Source organism: Hyalella azteca, unplaced genomic scaffold (assembly GCF_000764305.2).
Source record: "Hyalella azteca isolate HAZT.00-mixed unplaced genomic scaffold, Hazt_2.0.2 contig16191, whole genome shotgun sequence".
NCBI classification, from domain to species: domain Eukaryota; kingdom Metazoa; phylum Arthropoda; class Malacostraca; order Amphipoda; family Hyalellidae; genus Hyalella; species Hyalella azteca.
In genome coordinates this window covers 215,542-237,188 of record NW_025946018.1, presented here as the reverse complement: position 1 = coordinate 237,188, position 21,647 = coordinate 215,542, and the positions used below count along the sequence as shown (strand labels likewise).

The window sequence follows — 21,647 nt, the reverse complement described above, 5'->3', positions numbered from 1 at the left end:
ATGCATATTTACATGTATTTTTGCAAGAAACCTTCAAAGTTTAGTTAGGTATGATAACAAATCCTCAAAAAATGCTGGTAACATTACAAGGGTAACTCTGCATGGCAGCAGGAAGAAGAATAAAAGTGATAAAGACACAATTTAGCCTTGATGTGTGTTAGGTATCTTCCAATACAAGTGCTAGTAATTGTATCCTTAAGCATGCCAGAACAATTCATTGAAAATGACACCATTCTGGATGTGTATCATTAAAATCCACCTCAAACTTGCCCAGAACTTACTGCACTGCAAACTGGCGAGATTAGTAAAACAACAAAAACTATCCAGCTATGCTCATATAACTGAGCAATAGACAATACTAGAACAACTTTGCACTGAATTTTCACAACAATTTTCATATCAAGGTGCTACAAGTGACCTGCAAGAGATCATTTACAGCACCCTTAAAAAGACATCATTTCTTCATCCTTAAATCCCATACTTATAAATAAGCATCACACTCCCTTATTTGATAACCATCATTTAGCTACTATGCAATTGGATGAGGGTTGCCAAATTATTGTTGAAACTACTAAATCTGGGAAGCATGCCCAAGTGGTCCTTAGATAGACACATTCAAAAGAGCCTAATTGGTTCTATCTTCATCAATCAGCAGCACTCCATTACCTCATCAAGAAGTCAAGCATCAGATTACTTCAATTAGCTTGGACTTGGAGGTGGTTATGTCCCCAAAAATTGTTTTCACACCTTAAAGCTGTTGACAGCAAATTAATAATTGTTTTCTTACTACAAAAGATAACTCTTGAGTGAGTGTTCTACTAATAATTTTTCTCTGCTCCTGCAGTTGATAAAAATTAGCTATGCTCTCCAAGATTCCTGCTGTTGAACGTCTAAGTGCAAGAATAATTCGCATCCTAGGATGCAACCCCGGGCCTATGACCTTGCAAGGAACCAACACATATTTAGTTGGAACAGGCAAGAGGTACAACTATTCCACTGTGACAAATTTGTTTATGTTGCTAATTATTGTGCTTTCTCTTCATTGAGGTTGTAGACATAAAGCAAATATAATGGCGATGATAACTTTAATATTAATGTTTTTGTAGACTGGCTCTTCACCAGTTCAAAAACTTCAAAAGAACATATTCAATATGATGACCGAATTTACATGGACGAAATTCTTACCACTATATTCAGCATTTATTTTGGTCTGATGGCATTCAAGTTCAAATTTCATCAATTGAAATTAGGTTAATCTGTTTATTATATTTGTAAACTAGAATTTTGAACCATGTTAGAACAATCTCTGAAAGGCTTTTAACAAAAATATGGTGAATTTGCTAGTCCTTTTCTTAGCATGCAAATTATTTGTTCATAGTAACCTTGTTTGCATCCAAAATCTTCCAACTTTCTCAACACTGACTGTTTTCGCCCCTAATTTCCCATCTATAAATAGCATTGAAACAAGTCAACAAATCATCTGAACACATGTGCTTCAAGTCAAAGTATCAATTGAATTTATTTCAGTAGTTTATTTATGTACCTGCTATTGATAAACTGTTAATGTACCTTTTCCCAGCTGAAGCAAATTTATGTTAGCTAATATTACTGACTAGGAGATTTTAGATTAGCAAAAAATTTGTGCTTTGGCAGCTCATCATCTACTGGATCTATTAACAAATCTTATTAAAAATGTGAATTTGATTTTGGTTTGTGATGACTTTTTTTAATTTTTAAATGTGCCTTGAGCAAAGTTACCTGAAAAATAGTGCTCTGAGTTAACTTTGTTATAGATGCAAACCATTTCTATTCAAAAACCTGATATCAAGTCATTGAAAAAGCATGTAGTAAAGCTTTCCATTACTGGTATCTACCGAAAGAGTATGAACCATGCACCCAAGCTGAACTACTAGGCAAATTTAATATTAGCTTTACTAAATTTGTTTAGTTTTATTCATTAATATTGAAAAGTAATTATCATACTATCTTTTATTTAAAGTTAAAAAGAAAGTTTAAAAAAGTTTGTTTTATAATTGCAAAATAATTGAAATTTTGCTTCATAATACTAATATTCAATTTTATTACAGAATTTCATGTGATTTTTATCATATTTTTGTAAAGTTTCAATTGCAAATTAATTTCATGCATTTATGAAATTTGAAGAAGAATTCAGCATGGAATGTATTAACCCAACAAAAATATTCTAAAATTTGTATTGTACAGCACACTGTTAAAACAATTCACTGTATTGCAAAATCAACACTAATTTCTCATTTTTCCAAACTTTTAAAATAGGTTATTTTAACAAGCCTAATCTTCAAAGGATTTGTAATTACATGTATGAGTGTTACCTACTTCAACAACATATAATTTTTATCATTTGCTCAGGAGACTCCTTGTTGATGCTGGAGAACAAGACAACAAGGCCTACATCTCATCACTAATCAATGTACTGAAGGAACAGGAGGCGGAAATCAGTGATGTCATCATCACTCACTGGCATCAGGATCATCTAGGAGGCTTGTGTGATGTTCTTAATGCTACAAACAGTGAGTTTTAGTTCCAAAAAGAATACCACTTGATTAGTAATTTTTTTATCACATTGTGTGGACATCTCTTATCCTCTTTCCATTGCCAGAATTTATTCTTTGTTGGATATTTGCAGTGTAAATTACATGTGGTAACCTAATATTTAAGGAAGCAAGTCTCTTAGATAGAATTTGTGTGATATTGATTTACTTTATGGTTAAAAATAGCTAATATGCAAAATGTAAATTCTAATACTTTTCTTATCTTTTCTTTTAGAGTCTGCTTTGGTTCATCAATTCCCATATCCTGATACAGCTCCCTATGACCCTCTTCCTGACTGGGTTAATTTGAAGGCCTTAAATCACCTTGATCAAGTATCAGTACCTGGGGCTACTCTAAGGTAAGCCTGTCTTCATAGTGCAGAATTAAAAATTTCAACAAGTCTTAGTGCTAAATTTTGTCATGCTGGTACTGATGCCGATTTTTATTTAATGTTTTTACTTATGTAAAATAACGGTACATAATAATTACATTCCAGTTGTATGTTGAAACACAACTTCCTGTGAATTTCACAATTGCAAGAAATAATTTTTTATATGTATAATAGTATTGAGTATCAAGGTTTCTTCTCATCAAAATAATTTTCATTATTGTGTTCATTTGACTGAATTTCATATACTTTATTCTTCACTGTACATTTATAGAGTTGTTAACTAGTGTGTGTTGCTGCATACGGTTGGTGTTGTGCAGAGTTCACTATACTCCAGGACACACCCCAGACCACGTATGCCTGGAGGTGGTGGGTGGAGAAGATGATGGAGCCTTGTTTACTGGCGACTGTGTACTGGGTGAGAGCACTGCAGTCTTTGAAGACCTTTACGACTACATGAACTCTCTGAAGGTTAGCATTATTAGATACAACTTAATGGACTCCCTTAGATCAAGATATATTATATCAAATATAAGTGTTAACTACTCTCTTTTATCAAGAATTTAAAAAATGTTCTGTATATTAGTCCCATTGTGTTATTGTACTGTATTTCATTACCCTAATAGTAATTTTTCAGCCACTGTAACAAAGGATGAAACTAAACTGAATTCAAAGGTTAATTCTTGAAAATTTGATATTCAGCCGTGTACTACATACATTTGATACGTTTCTTGTTTGCTTTCCTTACTAGAGGTTCCTAATTTAATTTCAGATTCTGCTGAGCGTGTCTAAAGGAACTCTGTACCCTGGACACGGTGAAGTTATCACTAACGGCGCTGAGAGAGTCCAGCAATACATAGACCACAGAAATGCCAGGGAGCAGCAGATCTTTGAGACTCTTCTTGCGATGCCGAACAGCACGAGCACAGCATCGGAGCTCGTTAAAATAGTCTACAAGGTGAAAAATGACACCTTCGATGTTGTGCAAACAGTCACTGTTTTACACTTATTCTTTATTAGTACGTATTGGTAGTTTATATTTGCGGCAAGTCACATCGCTTCAGTTTTTTGAGGAAAAATTTTACTCTTATTTTTATGCAAGCATTACATAATTTTAGCAGAATTTCTGGCATAATTATGATCATCTACAAAATGATAATTTGTTCTGAATTTCATACCACGTAAAATCATCTATGGTGGTATATATATAATCATCATATCAAATGACAACAAGAATTACTTCTTGTCAGTGATGAATGTGGTCTTCATTTTGGGACAACTAATCACCCTTGCTGTAGGATGTCTCTAATTATACTTATATTATCAGTCTGCTTATATTGCAAGTTTCTTTTTCTGCCAGAATCTCTTGAAAAAGCAAGAAGTTTACCAGAATTCCAGGCAATTTGAATACTAGATAAAATCACAGTAAAGTGAAATAGTCCAGCTTACGGATAATCATTTGCTCGTAGATAGCCCGGATTAGTAAAACTTATAAAACATTTTGCAGGATACACCGTCTCGGTTGCACATGGCTGCAGAGTGCAACTTGAGGCTACATCTTGGGAAGCTTGTAAAGGATGGAAGAGTCAGATGTATAGACGACACATTTTCTGTCGTGGCGTCTAACAAGCTTTAAGTCATCTCTGCTTCTGGGTTCCGATATTTTCAGGCTTATCCTAGCTCTAGTAAAAGTCTTCAAAGCTCTGTTTGTTTCTAGTATTGAAATTTCTTCATCTGTACCATTAACGCTGACTTTTAATTGCAAAAATGATATATTATTATTACTTTCGATATATCTTCACTGAAAGTTTCAATGATTTGGCCCCTATTAGTATATTTTTAGTGCTAAATCTTGAATTTAAAAAAAAAATGGCATTTAAAAACGGTAATGGCAAAAAGGTAAATTTTCATGCTATTCTGGTAGATTTTTTTACGTTACGGAAGACTTGCCGTTATGATATAAAATGAATTTTTGCCTGTGCTTAATGTGTCGCATTTGTGTTGAAAACTTTGTACTATATGACCTCAATTAGTGTTGTGCATTATCTGTCGTCGAATAATTGTTAATATTGCCAAATTATTTAAATCTACTTAATCAATTTAGCAGATTTAATATATTTTTAGACTGGAAACAGAACAGTGATGCCCAAAATTCTTTTTTGGTATCTTTTTTGTTTATGTACCTACATACCTATATATATCTTTAGCCTTTTGTTGACTATGTTGTTGCGCAAAGACTATATTTCATATTTTGGAAGTTTTGAGCCACTGTTTCAATATCCTTCTCTAGATCTGCCGCTTTTCAAATTATTGAATTAAGAGTTATTAATTTGAATTTTGGATGACGAACCCAATTTAAAGACAATTTTTGTGGATTCATTTCTTATTAGTATGATAGTATTCCACAGATTTCCGCCTTAATAATTTGATGAGAACTTGCATCTTTTAACTCTAGGTAAAATGGCTAGGTATATTGCTGGTGTTTGAAACACCAAGTTGAATTAAATTTGAAGGACTGAGTTTTCTAAATTCATATTTTAATTGAGGTTTAAAAAAAAATGTAATATTTGATGTTCTTGGACGATTAAGGGCCTAATTGTTATGAAGTTTGCTTAACTTTGCTATGAGCATTTTAATGATTACTTTATCTTCAATTTATTTGAAATCATTGATTGGCGTGAAAAATTGAATTGATTTTTTCATTGTTGGCCGTATACGACACATATCACCACTGTTTCGAAAACGTCCTCGAAATTGAAAATATAAATCTCTTAAACCCATTCGAAATGGGACCTCCTATTACGATTTAAATGGAATTCATTTTTTGGTGTATTACCTTTACCTCAACGCAGCGAAGCGAAAAACTTTTTCGTTTATAGCGGTAGGCTAAATTCATTTTCATACATCGTTCATTATGACGTGACCTACTCCGAGTCTCCGGCTGCCAACAGCAGCTGATGCTGTTTCGGTGTTGCAAGTCCTGGATTTCAAATAAAACTTCTAGCACAAATTATTTGTGCTATTGATTACTTTATAGAAACAGAATGACTACGCTCTCTCGAATTTTACCTTCAGCAAGAGGGCTTCTTCACAAAGGTACGTTGTATTAATAAGAAATATGGTTAGTTTTTGGGTGTTACATAATGAATTAATGATGATTCACTTCACTCATGATTGTTGATTGATACCTAATGAGATAATCAAATGATTCAAATCAAATATCTACTTCCTAAGCCACCACTAAAGCTTTTCGTCATATTCTGAAACCTTCTTATCTAATTCTAATTGTTAAACATGTTTGGTTCTTGAGATTTGGGATTACCTACAAATTCACTTGAAAATGGCTAAAAAATTAACCTTAGAGTGGGCTTAGATAGGATCATAGTGGCAAACCAGTGATTTTTAAGAATCAGTTCATTTTTAATTTCCTCATTTACCCAAGATTTTAACAGATTTCTCATGTATGATAATTCTGGTATCCAAGATACTTTAAAGGTCTACTTATAGGACTCAAAAATGAACTTGAGGAAGAGTCTAAAAAATCTCTGCTTTGCCACTATGGATAGGATGTTGTCTAAAGACTAAAATGAGTAACTTTAGACTTGAAGCTGAGAAAACAGTAAGGTGTTTTAAGTAAAAAGTTGAACATTTGAAATCTAGAACTGAATTGTAGCTAGCAAATAATAAATAATCAACTAACCAAAACAGGTTAGGAAAAGTCCTACTGTTTTCTGAATCGTTGAAGCGTGCATAGGTGCGGCCACCAGGGTGGAATTCTAGAAATGGAAGTTCACTTATAAAAAAGCTTTCCACCCAAGGTGGAATGCTTTCCTTAGATACAGTGCTCTGCCAAGTGCCAGGTGACCTAGTATGGAATATATCTACTTGGTGTGGATGACGGCATTACGTATCAGTAGAATTTGAAGCGCGGACGGAATATGCCTCACCACGTGCTGAATATTGCCACACACAGTGACAGAATATAGGGATTTGGTAGGTTTCCATTCTAAAGGCTTTTAAATAAATATGGCAACATTTTGTGACGTTTCGTTGTTGCTGACACGTAGTGCGGTGTTTTGAGAGTCACATAAAGCAAACAGAACTTGAGTAACACATACGGTTTTTTTTATAGTTTTTCATTTCTCGATGCGTCCTTAATGTGACGGAATATACCGCGTTTACCCTAGACCAGTAAAGTATCATGGATACAAGCATTAGGATTAGCTTACTTAAGAAATTTGTTGAAATCTTAAGTAAATGAGGAAATTAAAAATGAACTGATTCTAAAAAAATCTCTGGTTTGTCACTATGTCAGTTCAGTTGCCACTAAGACTAAAGAAAGTAAAATAGAGAAAAATGTTAATTGTTATTGGTGCTGTTTGACTGCTTTTAGGGTAAAATTAGAGATTTTGGGTAACACATGCACAGGTCAGTCAGGACTTAGTTAATAAGTTCTTATCTTGTAATTGGCCAAGATGTGGAATTCACGGCTTGAAGAAATGGAATCACAACTGGCAAATCCATAAAACCATGGCTCAAAAATCCAGTTGTGGCTCACAAAGTAGATATATTCCATGCCTGGACCAAAATTAAGTTTCTGCTTGATTTTGCAAAATGAAGTTGACTGCAAGCACAGTCAGTTTTGTCCTTCACAGACAGCTTCTGCCTTTTTTTCCAGAATGGGCTATGGATAGTTTTTTAGATACTTGCAACTATTCAAGCATAAACTGCATATCTGAAGAGCTACAGTACAGAACAACCAGCTCTGAGACTTGGAACTTGATTGCAATAGGAACATGAAAAGGGACGCCTGTTGGAGTCTTGGAGACCACCGTGCCGTGCTTCGAATGGACTATCATGATCCCTTCCCTAAAGAACATAGTAAACTACAATACTTCTTGACTATAACATTATCAGCTGCATGCCACCAGACTGATCAGTGATCACATCCATTGAATTAGACCAATCAGCCCACAGGAAAATAGCCTGATGTTGTATGGCACAGCATCATCTGCCAATATGCAAAAAATGTTTATACCACCCAGACGAAATGCACCAGAGCTGTCCGTATCTTTCCCTTTTGTCAAATCAGCCTACCGTCAAACAGCCACACGTCATACAACAATAAATTTTGGAACAGAACTATGCTATCTAAAACCTAACCCCAGATGCTGTGAGCTAAAAGAACTTTACATAATTTAGCAAAGCTGCGGATGTCGCTTGTCAAAGGACGATAGATTTTGGAACAGAACTATGCTTTCTGAAACCTAACCCCCAGTGTTGTGAGCTAAATGTGACGGTCTGGTGGTGCACAACAGGATGCATGTAGTTCCACTGGCAACCTGGGCTGGTTGGTGCAGTCCGTTGTCCGCAAGTTACAGTTCGAGCTAAAGTCAGGGTAGAAGTGATGATTCGATGCAACGTTCATTGGTGGACAACCATCATTCTCTGGGCTATACGCTTCAGAATATGGTGGTGTAAAGCTCCTAATATTAAAAGAAAGATGATGTCATGGACTGGTTACCGACGGATGGCTTAATCCACGGCTGATTGGTGGTCATCCGGATATATGCTAGGCGCATTCCTTTCAAGGCTCATTGGTGCACAAATTTGGTGATGCACGGCTGCGTGCCCCATGAAAATAGGTCTAATGTCTGTCAACTTGTGGTTATTTGTTCATCTTCTACATGTCAATTTAGGTCTTGTTGTAAGCAATGTGAATGTTGGTTAGGTAATTGAGTACTAGCATTCTAGGATTGTCAAACTAATTATAGAGCAGGACTCCAGAAATTGTTTTCTATTAAGATATGGTGAATTTTTGACATTTTCTTTCCTTATTAATTGTTCCTTAACAATATATATATGTCCTGGTGGTTGCATTGCAAATCAGTGGGACATTAGCTGTTAATTATGTGTTGCTTTGTAACAATTTTATTCCTTACACAATGTAGTTTGTCAAAAATTACTATGATTCTACTATTAATATAGGTTGGCGTAATTTGTTCATTCCCACCTTCAGAATATTTGATCTGGTATAACCTAAAATCATCTGGTTATGAGAAAAATTCATATACAACTTTTTTTTTCATGATACCAGTAACAATCTTTCTTGCAATGATTCACTGGGAACATAGACAACAACAACATGACCATCATCCCTATATTTTATAGGTATCAATATTAATGTTTAATCTTTTAGTTATCACTAGGATTGCTAATCATATATATATATATTTATATATGACATGTAAAACCTTCTAATTCCTGCCACCTAATGCATGAGATTATGATCATGGCAAATGAAGCTTCAAATTTTAATAACCCTCCTGTCATTATTCTCAATATTCTGATGCTTTTACTATCAAATAAGTAAGTATTTATCAAGTCGCAACTATTTTTAAGATTGCTTTAATAGAATTTTCTTACTAGTTATCACAGACATGAGAATCATTTCAGTAGACTTGAAGTGCAATCAACATTAGCTTTGATTGCAGGTGCTCCAGTGACTGAGTTTGATATTTATCAATTTGCATGCAGTGTTGTGTTAGCAGTGACAGAAAATTAAAAAAAAATTTTCATAATTTTCCTTATTCTCCAATAATTTTTCTAAATAATGTTTTTTATTCTTGCAGTGTCAGTCAATAACGTGGCTGTTACTGCTGTAGCTGTTCGACACAACACAACAAAGGTATCATTTACATTGTTTTGCCTCATGTTTTTGAAAATTTGAACTACTATACTGCTAATATTAACTTCTGTGTGACTAAAAACTATTACACAAATTGTTCTTTTTCCCTATTTTTTTCATTAGATGAAGAATTGCATGTCAATTTTTTTTGAGCTTGCTAAAATTTGTCCATGATAGTATTGCTATGCTTGTGAGTGTGATAATGATGGACATAACCTTTTTTCAATGAGAAAATTGTAATTAAACTCTACAAATATTAGTGTTCCGATGAAAATACTTGTTTAACTCTTACCAATTACAATAAATTTGAACCTTACTTACCTTACCTTACTGGAATTTGAATTCCATTGAAAAATTCTTGTTTACTCTATGTCAAGTTATGAAAGTTTTTAACATTCTAGCTCTAAGTTTTGGGATGCATGAGTCTTAACTTGTTACTCTGTTTGTGGGATTTGTTTACTAATGCAAACCATGCACTAACCCTGATATTAGTGCACACTCCTTGTTCTACCGCTCCAACAATCATTTACTTTTGGTGAATGCTGGAATCAATTTCTAGTTAACTATTCAATATCAGCATTTGTTTATCTAATGTGCATTTTTTAAACTTGTTAGAGTTATGCTTGTAAAGCTTCTTCCAGCTAATCTTGTTCAGCAACATCAGCAGCTCAGCTGACCTCTATGGAGCAGTGTTCTAAAATTTAAACACTGGTCACATTTTGCTAAATCCATTATGATTTATGTGTGCCTTAATGTGGATATAGTGTGTGCCTATTTTATTAATGATCTTGTTGTGGCAATTTATTCTGAAGCTGTTTCATCCAGTTCTATGAAATTACCCATGTTATATCAATTTTATAATGACAATGCAGGTTTATGATCCTATCTTGCAGAAAAATGACATATTATGCATTCTATTCGAAGTTTCATCACTGTTGTGACTAGTGAAATTCAGTTCTCAGCCATAAAATAAGTCTTCAATGAATACTTTGGTATTCATTGAAGTCAGCGTTAACATCATGCTTTTGTCATACTGTTGGTGTTTGACATTAGGTACCTTGTTTATGAAGGGTGAACCTCTTGAATGACTATGTCTATGATTGTCAGTAGGTGAAGCTCAAATTCTCTTCTCGACAACCAAGAAATATTCAATATAGATTTTTGGATAAAATTTGTTTACCTCATTTCATTAAATCTTGTTTCATCTTGATTTTCAAATGACAATCTTGTAATTTTGACATGTGTAGCTTATATTTTCAAATTAGGAGGGGTAATGTATTCTTCTTTTGTGAACTGGGAGCTATCCCTTGGATCATGTTTTGATTTATATTAATGCCTACATTTAATCATCCATCAGACCTATGGAAATTTGAGTGATGAAGATCGTATCTTCACAAATCTTTATGGTCGTCATGAGTGGCGCCTGAAAGGAGCTCTGGCCCGAGGAGACTGGTACAAGACCAAGGAGATTCTACTGAAGGGAGTTGATTGGATTCTCAATGAAGTTAAAACGTCAGGTCTTCGAGGCAGAGGTGGTGCTGGTTTTCCTACTGGTATGAAGTGGAGCTTCATGAATAAACCGTGAGAAATGCATGCCTGTTCCTGTTTTTGTTTTATTTGTATAATTTCTTATTATTTTTGTGGGCCAAGAACACACCAGAGATAGTCTCTGGTTGAACACATTATGTTCTTTTTCACATTCCAAAATTTATGTTCTTTTGATTTAATTGAATCTTGATACTTTATCTCCCAAAAATCATTCTCTAGTTAATTGTTCAAAACTTTAACTTGATGATTGTGCCTCAAGTAGAAAAAATAAATTTTATTACATATTTAAGAAGAGACATGAACTTCCAATAGGAATGTATATACGGACTATGATTGAAGCATAATTTATTTCAGTTCGGATGGCCGTCCCAAGTACCTGGTTGTGAATGCTGATGAGGGCGAGCCTGGCACATGCAAAGACCGTGAAATCATGCGTCACGACCCACACAAGTTGGTGGAGGGATGCCTGGTGGCGGGACGCGCCATGGGGGCTCGGGCGGCCTACATCTACATCAGGGGGGAGTTCTACAATGAAGCCAGCAACATGCAGGTCGCCATCAATGAGGTGAGAATCATGAAAAACCTACTACTCGGATGAGGGAAGAGGTTTATAGTTCTGCAGTTTGTATTTCATTCTCGTACAAATGAAGCTACTTCAAGAATACAGCAGAAGCCTGTAGTAGGTATCAAGTGATTTCATTATATCCATCTTGAATGATCGGCTTGATGATGTGAGTTAAAGATACCTTGAACGTCTTGAAAGATACCTTGAACGTCTTGAAAGATACCTTGATCGTCTTGAAAGATACCTTGAACGTCTTGAAAGATGATACCTTGAACATTACACCTAAAAGTTGCTGCTTCATTTCTAATGTATTTTGGATGAGAATTTTAAGTTATTTTTGAAGACGCAAAGTCATGTGGTGAATTTAACATAACAATCAATAACTTTTCCTTTCACCTATAATTTTGTGTAATGTTATCTTGATTTATTTTCACAAAAGCACAAAACAATTTCTCTACTTATTTGGATTACTCAAGGCTGAAGAATGTAGATACATATGCGATGTTTCTATTATATTGCTGTTTCAGGCGTACAAAGCTGGCTTGATAGGCAAGAACGCGTGCGGGTCAGGCTACGACTTCGACGTGTTCATGCACCGCGGTGCAGGCGCTTACATCTGCGGCGAGGAGACGGCGCTCATCGAGTCTCTGGAGGGCAAGCAAGGCAAGCCTCGCCTCAAGCCTCCTTTCCCTGCTGACGTCGGCGTCTTCGGCTGCCCCACCACCGTCGCCAATGTTGAAACTGTTGCTGTTGCGCCTGTTAGTTTCACTTGATCATTCGACACCGGTACCTCACTTATATCATGTTTTACGGTTAATAATTGCATCAGAACTTGAATAATATGAACACATCCGCCTTCTATGGCCAATAAAATAGTTTATTAAGCACTATTGCTAAACAATTCTAACCATGATATTTGATTTATCTTTTCAGATAAAAATCCAAGTTTTATGAGACTAATTACTTTCAGTTTCGCATCGATCTCTTACTAATTTAATCTCAAGATTTTTTATTGACGATTGGAGTTCATTAATGGAATTTATAGGTGTAAATACTTAGTAAATTTCTCTCGGAATGTTTCGTCTTCTGTAACAAGTTTTTTACCTTCCAAGTTTTTTTATGGCCAACCATGAATTGTTCATTCATTCCATAGATCTTTTCACGGTGTTTTTGTGCGTTTTCTTCCATTTTAGTATTGTTGCTAGTTCTATACATCAAAAATATAAAATAAAAGATATTACTTTATGAAATCTATTTTCCAACATCCTCCAACACGGTGATTTTAAGTTAATTAATTGTTGCTAGTCCTATGTATCAAAAATTAAAGATTTTACTTTATGATATCGATTTTCCAACATCCTCCAACACATTAATATTTAATTGGTTATTTTTCAGACAATTTGTCGGCGAGGCGGCGCGTGGTTCGCCTCGTTTGGTCGCACTCGTAACTCGGGCACGAAACTCTTCAACATTTCTGGACACGTGAACAACCCGTGCACCGTCGAGGAGGAGATGAGTGTGCCCTTGAGGGAGCTAATCGAGAGGCACGCTGGCGGCATCGTCGGCGGCTGGGACAACCTTCTTGCCGTCATTCCTGGAGGCTCCTCCACTCCCCTCATCCCTAAGAAGTGGGACTCATTCCGCTAAATTTTCTATCCCACTCCTATTAATTTTCAGCATTCTTTTTTTTTAAACTTTCCCTAAATATATTATAAATTCCTATCTGACTACAATGTCGTTTTCTCGGTATTTTATACCACTTGGCCTCATATTAGTAGCTAACCATTTTATTTCTAATATCTAATATGCGCCTGTTAATACTTGATAAGTTAAGACCCAAACAAGTATTCATAATGCTAAAACTGTGCAGATTATTTTCTATTGATATAATTCTGAATTTGAATGATTGAAAATATTTCTGCAGCTTGGCAAGATTAAAAAAAATACAGAGAAATATAGTTTTTTTCACTGTTTATTATACCAAATACATTGTATAAATAATATAATCTTGCGTTTGACCTAATAGAAATATTTACTAAAACTGACAACTCTGGAATGTGCCTCTGAGTATTTAAAGTAATATTTCGACTATTTTGAATGTAAAAATAACTATTAATTGAAGTGTGTGCGAGTAAACGAAGTAACATTTCGTTTACTTTGACTGTAGAATAACTATTAATTGAAGTGTGTGTTAGTTAATGAAGTAAGTTAATGAAGTGTGTGAAGTTAATGAAGTACACGAAGTAAAAATAACGGTAAATTGCAGTGTGTGCGAGGAGGCGATCATGGACTTCGACGGGCTTGTAGCGGTGCAGAGCGGCCTGGGCACGGCGGCCCTCATCGTCATGAACAAACAGACTGACGTTATCAAAGCCATCGCCCGCCTCATGGAGTTCTACAAGCACGAGTCCTGCGGCCAGTGCACGCCCTGCCGCGAGGGCGTCGGCTGGATGTACAAGATCCTCACCCGTTTCGGTAAGCTGTGTAATTACTGATTGATGGTTGTACATTTTTAAGTTAATTTTCGGTCTTGTGTTTTATTGATGAAGTTAGTTTACACTATGGCAGTTGTAGGAGTTTTCTCGTTTTCTTACATGTTTGTCAGCGTCTTCCGGCAAATGATTACAGTTTTGTTGATATCACAGTTAAGCAAAAAATGGACCTAAGTTGTCAACTTTTAGTTCACTGAAGACGAATACCTTACTTGAATTTGAGGTTCGCTGGAAATAATTAGATGGGTAAATGTATCAACTTGCTTTTTTCGTTGAAATTGTATTGGTATACAGTACGGTCTTAGGTGTGCCGTATTTCAGTTGTTACTGGGGTGATTTTTTCTAGATATTCTCTCAATTGGAATTTTTTGTTCACTATTCACTAATCCTCTATTTTCAGCGTCTCGATGATTTTAATCGTCTCTTACTTAATTTAGAATTAAGCAAAATATGTATTTATTCTGTGATGATTGATCATTCAATCCACGTGTCATTTCAAGCCAATATTTTCATTGTTTTCCTTTGCATTTTCTATGGATGCAGATCAGTTCAGCATAATTAACAACTTGATATTTGTGATTTCAGTGAAAGGTGACGCGCAGCCTGACGAGATCGATGCGTTGTGGGAGGTGTCAAAGCAAGTGGAGGGCCACACGATCTGCGCGCTGGGGGACGGCGCCGCGTGGCCGGCACAAGGGCTTATTCGCCACTTCAGGCCTGTCATCGAGCAGAGGATTGCTGACAGAGACGCAGCAAAAGCCGCTGCTGCTAATTAATCTAGTGTTCTTCATGTTCATATAGGTTGTGGAACCGTAAAAACATTTCAGCTGGTGATAAAAAGTCGCGAAAATTATTTTTAAGTCATTAGCTGACACAGGTTTATTATTCGTTATTTGCTGCTGATATTGATCAATACCGACCAGCAACCATGACGTCAGCACGTAATCAAGAACTAACTAAATTTGACGTTTTATTATTTATCAATAGTAGGGATCAAAATTATCGAGGGAAAATTACGTATAATCTTAGAGCTGCAGAAACGTTTAAATTGATTGAGACTATCAATCTGCAGACGCAGACTGATACACTACTTGTTGATAAAATCGTGAATACTTAATGCTTATCTTAGAATGAATAGAAAACCCTGAACTGTGTGAGCTTAGTTAACATAAAAGACACGAGTCAGGTTTTGTTTTTATGAGCTTTGTTACAGGTTACATGAAATTTAATTTTGGTTTTCGATATGAAGTTATTTGAGGAATTCAAAGCAAACCAGTTGAAACGTTGTGACTAGATAATTTATGTTGAATGAAGAGAATACATTTTTAAAATTAGGTTTAATTTTTTTCTAACAATATCGTAAACAATGTCAATACATTAAGCAAAATCCAAAAAAAAATTTAGTTAAATGTTATGTCTCAAATTGAGAACTTCTGGCGGACATGGTGTTTATCTCCCTCAGTGTACATAAATATTCAAATAAATCTAAAAATAATTCTTATCTTATGATTTTACCTATTCAAGCAGTTATAATAGTTTTCGCAATGTAAAATCTACATTTGTTAAAGGGTTAATTTGAAAAAAAAATTCGAGGTTCAAACGTTTTCAGGCATTTGGGCAATCTACGTAAAATGTAAGCAAGAAAATAGATTCTGAACAGAAAATGAACTATGTAGCTGAGAAATGTAATGACAGACAATCAGGTAATCGCAATGTTGCCCAGGGATGAACAGCCGTGGGAGTTTGAAGTTTCTCGACGTGAACCATGAGTCCATCTTTGTCGACGCCACGCAGAACTCCTGAGACATGCAAGTTGTCCATCATCTCCACACTAACTGGCTTTCCAGTCAAGCTCGTTATGGCCCAAAGAAATCTTTCTCTCAGCTGTGCGCGGCGTTCTTGTATCTCAGGATCCACATTGTCTTTGTTTCCTCTGAGAGAAACATCGTCATATCTGATATCTATTTCTATGCCCGGGGCCATCGTTGTAGTATTAGACACTATTTTATTATTATCATGTTGCGAGACAGTTGTATCATTGGCTTCGTGGCTAAATGAAGTTGCCGACTCGCAGCCATCCTGACTATCGTCTGTTGTAGAATTGGCACTAAAATAATCTTCATTCTGGCGCATGTTCTCCAAAACATCGTCTTGCATAATCAAAACTTGCCTATTGGAAGATTCTGTTTGAATTATCTCAATAGATTGGTTATTTTCCATTTTTAGTTATTCCTTCTGACCGAGCTTATATACCTGTTTCACACCAAAAACTTGAAAGAGGAATTTATACCATTAGTTTGCAATTAAAGAATACGCATTAAAATCAGTATTTGATTTAAAATTTATTATTAAATTGTACAACTGGTAAGTGTAAGGCCAATATATTTGTCAGTACTCAAAAATAACTAATAAAGTAGAAAGATTCGTTTGCTAGATGCATCTAAAAATGAAAGTAAATATTGACTGTCTTGTGATGGCTGATGAGTTTTGGGCTCCATGAATAGAAATGTTTAATGGAAATAACTCAAGTTCGGGAATAATGGATAGGCAGAGCACAGTCCAGTTTGCTGTGTATAGCAAGATTATTAACCCTAACATCGTTTCGTTGCCATCAGAAATCTATTCTATAGATTTCTGATATACTTCTTTCACGAGAAGTCAACCGTCATCATGTGCTGGTAAATTTGTCCTGCCCTACTACGAAATACGAATATCCTACTGTCAATTCTGATAGACTGAAGTTGCCACAAGACTAATGTCGTCGGCCTATAAGGAACAACAAAAAGAAAACGTAAAATAACCCAGAACCCAGTACACTGAGTACAAGACAGGCATTGTCAATTTGTCATGTTGAGGTAGAGAAAAGACACAAGAAAGACATAATTGGAGATTGGCATGTAAGATCACATTAACAGCATTTACTTTACATTTTTAAAGAAATTTTTCATGCAGTTAGTGGTAACAATGCCCTAATCAGTACCTAACATGGAGTTGTAAAAATTACTGAAGGTCCTGCCTGAGGAGGACAGCATGAAGCTTTTTTTAACTCAAGGGCCAAGGCAAAATTCTACTCAGTACCCAACTAACCCAACATAACTCAATCCTCTGAGTGGGAATGTGAATAGTATATAGGGATATAATTGTATATATAGTATATATACATACCCCCCAAGTATATAGGGATATACTTGGTAGTTGGTGAAAGAGGAAAAATTAGCAGTGCAGCATTCCTCACATGAGGCAGTTATTGCCTAAATAGTAATTAACTATATTAAATCTATTGAGACTACTTAGAGTGTTTTGTTTTCCATTTTAATTGACACAGATGAGTCAGGGAGGGATTTTTAATCTAGGTTCCTAAATCCTAATTCCCACCTATAGTGGTTGCACACTTGCACTTAATTTACTTATGGTTGACAATATTACCTGCAAAATATGCACTATAATATTAAATTACATAACAAATTGAATGAGACTGACAATTAAAAATTGAATCCTGGATGGTAAGTACTTGAGAAAGGGCCTCCTCCAAGCCAGTTCTTTAAATTGACAGGGATATTGATTAGTGAGTTCTGTTAGTGATACTGTATTGAATCAGTAAGGTTAGTACAAGCAAGTTAGCAAGACAATGCTTTGGGTTGGGCAACCTAAAAGGACACAAGGGCTGTATGCTAAACTTAGAAGGTACTAGATGTGCTCAAACTCTAACTCAGGTCTTAGTATGCTCAGTTCAAAGTCTGGTCAAGGTGGTCAGTGGTCTCAATGTCAATGGTATATTTTTTCATTGAGGGCCCATGGCAAACTGCTTACTTATTCTTTAATTGATTTAATTAAGAGTGACTGGCATGAATTTTTAGTATTTTTTAATATTGCAATGTGGAAAAGTGCAAAAGTCCATTAATTCAATACATTGAGTGCAATATCATGAATATGACCGGATAATGACCCGCTGGGCACTGGGGAATGGGGGACATTACTGATTTCAATCTGCTGCAAAACAACCAGGTTGTTAATGAAAATGATACAGAATATTTGGAACTCAGATCTCTGAAGTCTGAATATATATTTATGTATATATAAACATTAAACAAACCCAGAACACATAAACATGCGGTGATGCAGAAAACATAAACAGGTATTCCAGGCTTCCAGCTTCCAGGACCCCAGATCCCAGAATAGATCAACAACCTCAGGCGGCGAGTCAGGTCCCAGGCGCCCAGCCAGACCTCACTCTCAGTCCTCACTCCTCAGAGCTGACAGAGCACATGATATTGATAAAGAACCCCAGGGCAGCCCACAGCAGGGCCCAGAATATATCAACAACTGAACCTGCCAGTGGTTTGTTTTTGGAAATCCCCAACAACCCTCCAAATTACCAAATACAGCTAGGTAATTGTATATTTGTATTGCACTCAACCCACCATTAGCTGTATTGCCCAGGCAATGCTGCTTATGCTGGCAGCCGGCAGGCGCCAGGTGGCAGCCTCAGCCTGTGCCTGACAATCATTTTTCATAAACAGGCTGACAAGGACAGTTCAAAACTTCAAGGTGCAACTGTACAAATGCGCTGCAGTGCCAGTGGGCAGTGGTCAGTCCCAGTCCCCACTGGCCAGTGGCCACTGCCTTGCCTCAGCTTAGTTTAATAGCAACTGGCAAATCGAGGATTTTTTATAATCAGTTCATTTTAATTTCCTCATCTACTAAAATTTCAAATTTAAATCAATTTTTATGTATGATTGGCACTTGCCACTTGGCAGTGACACTGTCTGACACATCACGTCAGCAACTAAACTGGCAATGATTGGCTAGCCTTAATTTTGGCTATGTATTTAGTATGTAATAATATGGTGACGGGTCAGCCCTTATTGTTTTGTAAATGAGACACACAAGTGCAAGTGTGCAACAATGAGCTTCGTTCCTCTTCCAATCAGCCTGAGAATGCCTTGGCTTAGTTGCTTATGGCGTTATGAGTTCTCGACAGTCGGCACTGTAATCGTAATGTTGATGCCGCGGACGCAGAAGCATGGTTGAACTCTACTACTTGAACAGAACTGCAAGGTTGAACTTTAGTTCAACCATGCGCAGAAGTATGTAAAGTAGATGAGCAAGCATCTCCGTCTTTAACTTAATCTGCGACACACTGCATCCTTTAGTTTAGAGTTTAGACCGCTTCGGGGCCGACGGGCTCCGGCTGTCAGGCGACGCATAACGTCTCAGACAAATTTACGGCCGGTATCGCGGCCGGACTCTCTACCTGGAATATCTCCCAAAGTACTGAACGTAGCGATGAAACTTGTTACACGTATTCATTATGGCCTAACGGCGATGTCGAGCTTGTGACAATTTTTTGATATCGCCTTCATTCGTGAGTTATATGACGAAACGTGCCGAAATTTGCAGTGTACCAGAGATTTCTTCTAAAATACTGAACAGATTTGAACGAAACTTTGCATTAAGAAACCTAACTTCCCAACGGTGATGTTTAGCTCGTGACAATTTCTTCGATTTTGCCTTCGTTTGCGAGTTATACGGATATACGGAGATACGACCGATTTCGATTAGTGAAATTTGTGTATCCTTTAAAATCTAAGTTTTACCTTACACATCGTATGACTTGCAACACTATAGGTTATTAGCGGTATCACTATAGGTTATTATTAGCGGCAATCACTTTTCACTTCATATATCGGCATATTCTTCTTCAGAGAATGTTGCTGGGAGCGGGTGCTTGTAGTAAAACGTTTTTTTTTTTCACCGGAATTTGGCATCAGTTGGGCTGGTGTCTATGGTGGTGACGCTGTCGCCAGCAGCCGTGATTTGTTTATCAAGGAAACGGTGCCGCCACGAAATTTTCTCTGTTACGTGAGTTCACGAAAACAAGTCGATAATGCTTCGACTCCCCGGCCTACCTTGTTTTTCACCTGCACTTGGCGACGGCGTTGATGGACGGAGTCTTTCATTTCCTCAGCTATAGTTGCAACAATTTCATCAAAAGCCTCCATATGCTCGCCATTACTTTAGTTTATTGATCCTAATTCCACACCGAACTCCACTTGACGGCTTCTTACGACGCACTGGAGTTTGGAGCTTGCGCCTTGCGGGTTGCCGTTTTTTTTCTCGGCGAGAATACCAGATTGCCTAGCTAAAAATACCAGAAATTCTATTGTTCAAAAACAGACTATTATCTCCAAATTTAATGAAATTATTCGTCAGAAACGTTGGTAATAGAAAGAAGACAAAACTTTTATCTTATGTACTTTGCATTTATCTGGCTTGACGATAATTAGCCAAATTGGACACATTTGATTTTTTCCCTCCGTTAGACTGTTTGGAACATTTTGAGACGTTTCTTTTACTGTGTTTGATTACATTGACACCTTTTCCTTTTTTATCACAGTGTCGCACTTCTTCCCCTTCGCTCAACATGAGCAAGCCACGGAAACAGGTCATCGTCAGCCATCATGTTTCCTGTTCATTTCTTTATCACACGACAAAAGTGATTTGTAACACCGGTTTAGCTTAATATAAGACTAGTTGCAGTAAATAAAGTTTTTTTTGCCATTTTGAGGAGGTCAAATTTTTTTTAAAATGCTTCCAAAGAGTACATAAAAACAAAGTGTCTGATCTCCACTGTTTTCATTTTGCGCCCAAAATGACGTCACTCGAGACATGCGCAGAGCGGCATAAAAATCGTCTTCGCCGTGGGTCAACCTTGCATTAGTTCAACCATGATCTATATAATCCACACCTACGCTGGAGGAAGTTCAAACTTCCGAGGTGGAACTTAATGCAGTAAATTTGCAGTAAGCCAGAAAATACAAGAAAAATAACAGATTTGGGCAAATATACCAATATACCAGAACTACAATATTCACACCAGACACCTTCAAAAAAAAAATACCAGATTTGTGAAATCTGGTCTAGAAATATATCATCTGGCAACGCTGGGCCTTGCGCATAAGGAAATACTTTCCTCCTGTCTAAGCTTTCAGCCGGCACAACAACAAAGGGGAATTACTTACCGTTAATATTCTCGGCTAAAATTTTCTCCGAGTACAAGTATCTTATTGGGCTGAATTTTTACGGACACATTCACTATTTTTTCATGGGTAAGCAGTGAATTATTGATCGGTATTAAAGAATTGAAGAACGGTTTGTCGGCATTAAAGCCTTTATTTACTAAAATGAGTCGCAGACTTTGCTACTTGCGTACTACTCACACACTTATTTTGATCAACAATAAAGTACATCGTGCTGATGCTTCGTGCTGCCACGGAGTGGGATTGCAGTCACTGGGACGCTTCAAATAAAAATTAATATTAAACAGTGTATAGTGGAACTAATGAATTCAAGCGAATCTTAAGATTTGCCACAGGTTCGAACTTTACTTCTACT

At 36.4% G+C, this 21,647-nt stretch overlaps 2 protein-coding genes across 2 annotated transcripts; both read left to right on the top strand.

Moving 5' to 3' along the window:
* Positions 1-812: 812 nt before the first annotated feature.
* On the top strand, positions 813-5,223 carry LOC108681582 (endoribonuclease LACTB2). Its single transcript, XM_018170627.2, has 6 exons — positions 813-982; positions 2,389-2,549; positions 2,806-2,929; positions 3,280-3,430; positions 3,732-3,917; positions 4,467-5,223. Exons 1-6 carry the CDS (start codon positions 861-863, stop codon positions 4,593-4,595), a joined length of 873 nt encoding a protein of 290 aa, XP_018026116.1. The 5' UTR covers positions 813-860; the 3' UTR covers positions 4,596-5,223.
* Positions 5,224-5,872: 649 nt separating this feature from the next.
* On the top strand, positions 5,873-15,748 carry LOC108681576 (NADH dehydrogenase [ubiquinone] flavoprotein 1, mitochondrial). The gene is made up of 8 exons (XM_018170622.2): positions 5,873-6,055; positions 9,592-9,647; positions 11,005-11,228; positions 11,550-11,760; positions 12,288-12,518; positions 13,156-13,388; positions 14,027-14,235; positions 14,838-15,748. The coding sequence occupies exons 1-8, from the start codon at positions 6,004-6,006 to the stop codon at positions 15,026-15,028; spliced, it is 1,407 nt and encodes a 468-aa protein (XP_018026111.1). The 5' UTR covers positions 5,873-6,003; the 3' UTR covers positions 15,029-15,748.
* Positions 15,749-21,647: the final 5,899 nt, after the last annotated feature.